Genomic DNA, 10195 nt, shown 5'->3' on the forward strand with positions numbered 1-10195 from the left:
TTGTTGTTTATATTATTATTATTATTATTTATTATATTACTATTATCATTATTATTATTACTATTATTATTATTATTATTATTACTATTATTATTACTATTATTATTATTATATATATGTGTGTGTGTGTTTATGTTTGTGTGTGTATGTATGTATGTATATATATATATATTCATCTATATATGTATTTATTCACCTATTTCTATTATTATGATTATTGTTATATTGTTATACTATATTAGATATTTATATATATATATAAATGTGTGTGTGTGTGTGTGTGTGTGTGTGTGTGTATATTGTAATGTAATGTAATATATATATATATATAAATGTGTGTGTGTGTGTGATAAGTTCATTCATGCGATACATCTATGCTTACATCAAGAAGTCGATTATTCGCCTCAGGATCATGGAAGATATCATCTTTGTCGATTGTGGCTGTAGTCGGCTGATATTTACTCATCTGGTCTGCCGCAGCAATATCATCGAATAATACGCAGTCCAGTGACATAGACTTGACTGCCGAGTAGTGCTTGTAGGTGGATTCCTTATGGCTGGTGCCTGCGATGTGTGCATGCATATCAAGCAAATAATCTTGAGTGGAGTGCTGGCGGTAGCCTTGTGCCTAGAGAAAGCTGGCTAATGCATGGAAATATAGGTCTACCATAGTGAAATATGTACCTGAAATATCGCAACTTGAGAAACTAAGATAGTACATACCTCTGCGTTTCCTTGGAGTGGCCTAACTGAATAAAAAATCGGAGAAGATTGACTGGAGTGCATTAACTTTGCTTTTAACTCATGGTGGAGCCTCTGACAGAAGTGTAGGTTATAAGTACTGTTCTAAGTATTACGTTCACTGATCGCAGACTCTTCACTGTCACGTGAATACTTCGGTGTTGCGAGATACAGATATTCCAATAACGGCATTCCGAATGACTTATAAAAGATGTTGAACTTAATAAAGGCAGCTCTCAGAGAAAGATCCGACTTGTATAGAACCATATCGCAATATATGACAAAAGTGTATTAACATACAATACACATTGATCTGGAATACAGTCAGAGCAGCTTACTCGCAGATCTACGTATAGCCCAGTAGACTCGGTTAATATTGTAATTCTGCCTTCGTATATTTCACCAGATTCTGTTGTGATCTAATGTATCAATCGAATAAGCACCTTTACCTGCGGCAGTCTTAAAAATACCACCAAAGTACCTAAAATATGTCTGAGTATACCATTCGTTTCCTATACACGAGATATAAAAAAGGCTGGGCATGACAAACTGATCCCAATAAGCACCTATCCAATATACAACATGCACAAATACAACCAACATGCACATATACAATTCAAATGTAAGCGGCACTTCGTTACGAAACACAAGATGTCTGCGCGACATACTATTTTCCAAGCGAGGGTCTTTGAATTGCACGCTAAGTTTAGCATTAGTGGCCATCACATCATCAACTGTCATATCGGGATCGGCATTACGACCTCCCTGTCCTGGGATTTGGAGTAGATACGCAATAGGCTCATCACTGGTAAATCGAACGACTAATGTCATGTTGAGATGTATGTAGCTATATCCTAGAACCTGTTGAATGTACTACGTGTTTCTTCTACGGGGATATATGCTTCTGAATTTAGCTACTATATCAAATGAATCGATAAAGGAAATAATTTACTTCAACCTAGTATGTATAATCATTCATCTTCGAGTGTTTACGATAAGAACGCATGTGCAATATTATGTGCATGTTGTAGACTTGTAGACACTTGTATTTAGGGGGGTTTTTTTTGATAAAAACAAAATACATCATGGAACGGGAGAGACACATCATACTTCTTTCCTTATATGGCGCATATATCAAATTGGCGGCATCGTACCAGCGAAGTTATGTATTATCGTCAGATCTGGTGAAACCCCTGGTTTTTCTGGTCGGATGCACTTGTTATCATCTAAAAAATCCGTAGGATCTTTTATAATATTAACTCTAAAAATTGGGGAAGCTCTGGAGTTTTTGGAGTCGAGTCCGATAGAGTCCTCCTGCCTCGTACCTGGGGTCAACAGTCCGACATCCGGCGGACAAAGACGACATATAAAAGGGTACTCAAATAGGGCAAAGAACAACAGTCTACAAAACAACAAAGCCTTCAAACGTCCACATGAATACCCAGCCCAACCCCGAAAGTTCCCCTCACCATCGACGAACAAGACACCCAAGGGGACCTTCTTTCCCAAGACTCCTCGACCAAGCGAACCCAGAATGACTTGGATATCCCCGAGACTGATGAACCTATCACGAAAACCCCTCGTGTCGATGAAGAATCCGACACCAGGATGGAAGCATACGTGGCTGCACTCGAGAAGAAATCCCTCGCCCGCGACGCCGAACGTGAAGAACGTATGCAAGCCATGATTAACCTACGTGACCATATTATACGAGATCCAAACTTTGAAGACTAGTTTTCTACCCATGAACAAACAGCTCAACGTCAAGAAGATCACAATCTTACATAGATAATACCGGGACTATCTTTTGTTTCCCCACGACCTCTCTTCCCGAGCCCGTCAAGGAGAAACTGAAACTAGGGAAATATATAAACCTATCCGCAATTAAGAGTGCAATGCGCCCCACCCATACACGAGAGAGCACCACGGAACTTAAGATGTGGACAAAGTACCCTAGGCGGAGGTTTAGGACCGGACAAGAGGACCTGACCTGAGAGAGGATTTTAGGACCGCACCAGAGGACCGGACCTAGGGGATTATTTGAGGACCGGACCAGAGGACCGGACCAGAGGACTGGACCAATTAGTGGAATAGAGAATTTAAAGAGATAAAAGTGATAACTCATACGAAACCATAGAGACGGGTACTTCCACATAACCCGATGGTAGAGAAAGTCTCGTTCCACATAGGATTGTGATTAATAACTATAGCAGGCGCGCCATTCCCAATGGCAATTCTGACTGGGTTTGTGATAAAAACCAAGTAACACAGCGTAAAAAAAGTGTGAAGTCTGAAATAAGTGAACTCTTTATTAATCACGCTCCTATGTGGGACGAGATTTTCTCTAACAACGGCAGATTGTGAAAATCTCCGTATCTAAGATTCTGGTTTCCTAGTTACTAAATAATGGCGACGTCCGGTGAGTCATCATTCTCTCTCACTAAATAATATATTCTATTATCTAGTCCGATCCTCGGATCACAATTAAATCCTCTCAGGCCCGATCCTATGGCTCGGTCCTAAATAAAATCTCCTAGGTCCGGTTCTCCGGTCCGGTCTTAGATTTTTCATGTCGGTCCGGTCCTCTGGTCCGGCTCTATATCTCCGTCTACGGTACTTTGTCCACAGCCCCACCAAGTTGAGTGTTGGTATTTTTGTAATAACTATTTATGCCACAAATCTGTGATATTTTGTAAATAAAAATATAAAGGTAATATCTACACGGACCGTGGGGTTATTGCATCGTCATAATTATTATTTGCTATTTATTACAAGTGTCGTAAATATTCGTAGCTAAAGTATCACTCAGTCAACTGTAAACAGACTAAAGTACCTGTTTTATATTGAAATGTATAAAATGCGGTAGTATTATCGGCTGTATGACCAAATTCTTTTGTCCTTTTGTAAATGCAAGAAAAAATCTGAATAACAACAAATACAATTAAGAACAGTCCTAAATTTATATATTGTCGTTTTTTTATATCTTGTATTTGTATCCGGTTCAAACTATGTTTAATACATTACGACTCGTGTCTAAAATTCGTGTCACCAATTGTTGTAACTCTTTATAATGACATATGTGGCTCATTTAACATATTGTCTTATTCTACATCTATATCCAATGCTGCAACCAGGGATTCCATATGTCTAGCGAGGTTGATTTCTGGTACTCCGTGAGAGAGTGGGAACCCCAGGCATTTGGAGTGTTTCGGTTCGGCATGTGTGGGCGCCAGTTTCAGGGGGAGGTAACGTGTGCTCCAATGTGCGTCTGCAAGCGTCGGCGTAATAAGCTCACCATTTATACGAAGGGTTGGCGCCGCGTGTCGCAAGTCGGTAGATCGTACTCGGGGTTTAATGATACCCTGTTCGAGGCCAGATTTGCGTCCCCACGCATCAATGTCATCTAAGAAGGGCTGGAGCGAAACCGATCGAGGGGCTTGGATCCGTGTGTCATCGACAAATAAATAAGAGCGGAGGAGCTTGGGCCGAAATTGTGCTAGCGTGACAGCTAAGGAATTCATGTAGATAATAAAGAGCTGGGGGCCGATGATTGAGCCTTGTAGGATGCCATTCGTTCTATGAAATAGAGACGAGAGCGTGCCGCGGTATGTCACTCGGGTAGGGACCCTCCCAAACAGCGCGCGGGGGCAGTTGATCCAGTTTTCGGGCATTCCAGCGTGACGCAGAAGTACCCATAGGCGTGGGAGAGCGACCTTGTCGTATGCCTTGGTTATGTCCAGACAGACGTCGTTCCACTCCTCTTCTGACTGTGTCTCATATTCCATGGCGGCAAGTGCTTGGGTATGACAGGAGTACCGTGATTTGAAGCCAGCTTGGGTAGCATGGGTAGCAAAGCCGGGGTGGCTCGTAATCAGATTAAGAAAGCACTTTTTAAAGATGCGTCTGACTATTTGCGTAAGCGTGATGGGGCGGAAGTCGGCGGGGGAGGTGATATTTGCATCGGCTTTCTTTGGGTGCGCTGTCAGGAGACTACAGTTCAGGGCTGCGGGGAAGGTACCCGCCTTCAGTAGCTCAGTGAATGCTTCGGCAAGGAGTCTAATCAGTGGGCTATTGGCGTCGGGGCGTCCTAATGTACGGCGTTCGGTAGAGCGCTCCACTGCGGCCTTCAGGAGGAGGATGTGAATCTCGTCGGGGCCAGGTCCCTTATTGGGATAGCGTAGTATTGCCTCCATTACATCGTCAAGGCGTATGGTGGAAGTGACATCAGGAGAGGGTTCGGTATCCGGTGGAACCACGTACGGGTTCGTAGAGTTGAATAGGGCCTCAAAGTAGCCAGCGAGGGTAGCGCCTGTGTCATCGGTACCCGGTATGCAGGGTTGGCGCGGAGACCGTCGTTGGTACGCAATATCTTTGAACATTTGAGCATTGCTTTGGGCGGTCAGACGTGGCCGGAACGAGTGCTTTGGCAGCCGCTGAACCCAAGGTCTGTTTAAGTCATAATAGAACCCTCCAAAGATTTGTGGGTTAGTGGCATAGCGCCAGATGCGGTCGAGGATTCGTAGCAGCCCTTCCGCTGGTCCATGCACATTGAGATACGACCGTAGTAGGTTCTGATGCGCCCGAATTTCGGCTTGGAATAGTCGCGCGCGGGATTTGTATTAAGGCTATATGTATAGTCGCTGTAGTATTTGTTATGAATATGTATATACGTGTGGATATTGCTCTGCGATTGTGTTGTAGTATCGTAGCCGTTATACTTGACCTATGTGAATGGTATATGATAAATAAGACTACTGTAATGTTAACTAATATCCTATCCTGTATATGTCGTGCAAGTATTATATTCATGTCTCAAAGTCTACGTAAGTTTACTTTATTATTAATAACGTGTAAGTGTGTATCCTCTCGTGCAGACGTCATTCATGCATGCAGCAAGGACGCAGCCCCGGCCAGACATACCAACAACCAAGGCCGCTCGAACCTTGGACCAGCCGTCGCCGTCGTCGACTCTCACGAGTTTGAATCCGCTTACGGTATGCAGTCACCACATTCGGATCATTAAAAGCATCCGCTGTCACCCATGTGGGAGAGCCCTCTAAACTCCGATTGCTGAGCTGCCTCATTGTGGCGGTGTGACATGATGAGCCGGAATGTCGATCTCCCTTCTTTCCATAGCGATTCATCTAGCGGTGGCTCCGTAGCCCGGTGAACTAGCCGAATAATCTCCACATTAACTGGACGGTCTCTGTGTTCCGGTGGTTTGCTGCCATCCTTCTCTCGTAGATGGTAATGTAATAGCCAGACCTCCACATTAGACTCTATGTTATAAACGTACTCTTAAGCAGTACGTAAATTATAACCGGTACGAGGAACTTAAGTTTCCTAATGGTCTTTAATGGTTTTATTAATTAATACCTTTTCCATTTTACATATCAAATATTTGGACGAGGCCATAAAAAGGCCCCAGTAAAATACCAAACATAAAATTTGGTCTAGTTCTATTAATAGAACTATATTTACTTTCCAAATCTATTTATATCTGAATACTTCGGTAGCGAGATGGCTCAACCGAATATAGGTTTCTAGGGACTATTAATGTTACCTAGTTGATCCTCCGATCAGCCAACCAGATGTGACAGTCTGATGAAGGCTAAGTCGGTAATTCTTGATAAGTGGTAAGTTGTTGGGTAAGACAATAACTAAGGACATCAAGAGTTTTTTTTCCTTTTTCTTTTCTTTTCTTTTTTTCTAAAGATAGGATTTTATGAGTCTCTCGGATTCGCCCCAACGAAACATACCATAGTTTCTAATAGAGCGACAACGAAACACTAAACAAAATCCCTTCGGCGGAAACAGTACTGAGAGGATTATATTTAGGCAATGTCTCAGCCTCACAATCCCTGAGAGTATTGCTGTTTTCACGAGGCATACCTAACTTTACTAAAAGTCTCATTTCGATTATATACTTTGATATTTTCACAATACTTAGAATTTACATACGCGTTTATATACTCTAAGGCGTTGATATTGCCTTAGTAGACCGAATCTTACACATTTTAAAGTTAGCAAAGGTATTAATTACTTAGACTACTTCAGCGTCAAGGTAGATTAACTACTACAAAAAAAATATTGTCCAAGCTAGTCCTTAAGAGATCAGCTAGCAGTCATAAGTTAAGATTATAACCAAGAAAGACAATACTCCTTCTAAGAAGCGTAGTATAGCTGAAAAGAAAAAGATGGAGAGAGAAACCTCTGTCGCTGCTGATGCGTTTAACCGCACTGTAGCCGAAGCACTTGCCTCCGACAATAATAGTCAACAGGACAATGCTTCAGATAAGGATGTAGCCACTCCGATTAAGGAGACTACTCCCTTTGCCTCAACTTCAAAGCTTTCATTTACGAAGCCAAGAAGTGAGACAAGGGACACGTCTCAAGACGCCCCAACCCATTCTTCTGACGAAACTCAGAAAGAAAAGTTCCCAATTATAAGGGAGTCCCCAATTATAGGGGACAAGGACAAATCTCAAAAAGATCCTATATTGGAACCAGAAGAGGAGGCAAGCTCAAGTGGCAACCCCGAATCTGCGTCCGAGATTACTAAGCTAACGCGCATAAGTAAGATAATTACTGACAACACTGATCTTAAGAATCAGTTAGCTACCCTTATGAAAGACTTGACTGTTGAGGATAACATACACAGCACTTACGCGAGCATGTTTCTCCGGGATTACTGAAGCCCTACAGAAGTGAACAAAACGTCGACAGGCAATTACGCCCGAAGAACGTAAAGACTCGAGCGCTACACCTGTGGCATATGAGCCAGATGTGCTCAGCGTATCTATACCTAACGAGGTACTACCACCAGAACTTCAGGCTAATTACTCGCCTGTTCTGACACCCGGCCGTGAGTCACCCATCCTTGAGGGTATTATAGACCCAGAGGCAGGTAGAAATACTCCGCCACTTTTACCCAATTGGGATGACAATCGTCGGAAACCAGTTAAAACTGGGTATGTTATCCAGACGCATGAATCACTCAAGATTATAATATCAACCACTATCCGAGGAACAGAGCACCGAAGGGCTTCAACCATGGACTTTACAAGGGGTAATAAACACCCCCGTAAACGTGTTAACGAAGTCGAATTTAATCGCTTCGATCGCACAGCACTACATCAATCCGCAGAGAATTTTCACTTTGACGAGGTGACCGAACTTAACAAATCGGTCGACGATTATACCATTAAAATGGAAATCGCCCACGATGCGCATCATGCTGAGGATGTATTATACTTTGCTAATATGATTGCGATTAAGCAAAAGCGCATCGATCAGCTACTTCAGGCCCAACGTGGACAAGACCACAGGGATAATCAGAAGTACAAAGACAGATCAGTCGACTTAAGTCGAACTGGGATGCCAACAGTAAGCAAGTCGAGTTTATAAACATCCATGACCTCGACACGCTAACCAGTACGCTTAATGCGTTTACGGTCATGCTGGAGACGAATGATATCGCTCCCCAGCAATGGATCTCTGCTGCAATGCAAACGTTTGACCCTACAGGTACAAGTTATTTGATCCTGCAGCGACACCAACATGGGCTAGACACTTGTCGTGACTGGCCAGCTGTGTATTGGTTGGTTACATCCTTGTTAAGTAAGGACATGCGTAGCCTAGGACTGAGTTCAATTTTAACTGAACCAGTTGAGAACACGCCCATTCAGAGTTATATTCTGAAGCTAGATGCTGACCTGAAACGTCCAGATATAACAAAGGACAAGGCACAGCGATGGTACGAGCATCTGGTTATGCACGTGATCTGTAAGAACATAGGGAATAACGACCATGAGAGCCTGTACACCGAGTTACGACGTAAACACGCGACTGAGGCTCGAGACAAGGGACATAAAACAAAGTTTTATCTATTCCGACTTATGTTGAAACATTATGATACTGTATCCACCCTTTTCCCCGCACACCGAGTAACATCGAAGGGAAAAGTGGCTGTTAAGAAGCCGCGGGAGCACACCGATCACGAATACGTATCCAGGCAGACCTCAAACGAGAGACCCCAACATACACGTGCTCGCGACTCCACTCTATCCACGCGACCCAATAAACGGGCACGCGCGGAGGCGAAGGACAAGGAACCTCCATTTAAGGAGATTAAGAAATGTGCCGACGCACAGTGCGGGTATGACATGTACCAATTGACCCCTAACGGTTATTGGAATGGCAGGCATGCATTCACCTGTACACACTTTCTTTTTAAGTGCGACAAGTGTGAGAAGACCAATGGCTATCACACTAAGTCTTGTGACAAAAAGCCCGACATTAAGTTGGAGTGAAAGTACTACCAGGTACAATCGTTACACAGACAATACAACGACTCTTTAGATGAGCGTGTAATAATCCCTGTATACTGCCATGGAAATAAAATCCTTGCATTGATTGATCCTGGTTCAGAAATTTCATGTATATCCGATCGCTTTGCATTAATGTAAGATATCGAAAGGAGAAGTACTACCAGGTACAATCGTTACACAGACAATACAACGACTCTTTAGATGAGCGTGTAATAATCCCTGTATACTGCAATGGAAATAAAATCCTTGCATTGATTGATCCTGGTTCAGAAATTTCATGTATATCCGATCGCTTTGCATTAGTGTAAGATCTCGAAAGGAGAACACAAACAACTCACCTCATTTTAGCATATGATAAAACTTCTACGTGTGATACCATGGCCACAGATGTTAAAATCTCCCTGGCCGATGATAGGAGTATCACTACCCAAGCTGTGATAGTTAAGATGTCACAGAAGTACGACATTATAGTCGGAATGAGCGATTTGCTCACTCTAGGTATAACCGTAACTGGTCTACCAAATAACATAGATCCATTAAGGGATCAGTCAGACGATAACTGTCTGAATCCATATAAGCCCCCGTCAGACACAGTCAAGGCATTAATACCTGACTTTGCGAACAAAATCATAGATCTGATTCTAGTTAATAAGAAGATAAAAATCACAGATTGGGCAAAATTCCGTTTTAACGACGGGTATGTCAGCCTAGACTTAACCAAGGTGGATTTTATACAGTCAAAGTGTCCCTCAAGGAACTATGTATCCTGGAGACATGAGGCTGTGGTACAAGGACAAGTTGAGAAATGGCTAGCAGATGGAGTGATAGAAATTAACTATCAACAGACGTCAGTTAACTTGGCACTGACATAACTCTGACGGATCATTTAAAAAAGTCAGAGTATGTTTAGATATGAGTCCGATAAATAAATTATTGCCGACTCATAGCTTTCACTTACCTCGTATTAACGAGCTACTGCGAAGCATGGAAGGTGCTACAGTATTTACAACTATAGACTTTATATAAGGATACCATCAAACGCAGGTATATGAACCAGATCGTAAATAATCTAGTTTTACATGGAAAGGTAAACAATACAGGTTCAGAGGTGCACCTTTCGGGTT

General features: G+C 42.6%; 2 protein-coding genes across 2 annotated transcripts in view; one reads left to right on the plus strand and one right to left on the minus strand.

The window, feature by feature from the left end:
* SARC_04034 (hypothetical protein) overlaps positions 1–1745 on the minus strand; it is a 7152-nt gene extending 5407 nt beyond the window's left edge. Inside the window, exons 1-2 of the mRNA XM_014302156.1 lie at positions 1410–1745; positions 383–564 (exon numbers count right to left, since the gene is read on the minus strand). Coding sequence (XP_014157631.1) covers positions 383–564; positions 1410–1572 — 345 coding nt within the window. The 5' untranslated portion in view covers positions 1573–1745. The remainder of the gene's footprint in view (positions 1–382; positions 565–1409) is intronic.
* Positions 1746–2174: 429 nt separating this feature from the next.
* On the plus strand, positions 2175–2496 carry SARC_04035 (hypothetical protein; the record flags this gene model as incomplete). The annotated part of the gene is made up of 2 exons (XM_014302157.1): positions 2175–2199; positions 2234–2496. 2 exons carry the CDS (start codon positions 2175–2177, stop codon positions 2473–2475), a joined length of 267 nt encoding a protein of 88 aa, XP_014157632.1. The 3' UTR covers positions 2476–2496.
* Positions 2497–10195: the final 7699 nt, after the last annotated feature.

The sequence above is a fragment of the Sphaeroforma arctica genome (genome assembly GCF_001186125.1).
Source record: "Sphaeroforma arctica JP610 unplaced genomic scaffold supercont1.217, whole genome shotgun sequence".
Taxonomy (NCBI): Eukaryota; class Ichthyosporea; order Ichthyophonida; genus Sphaeroforma; species Sphaeroforma arctica.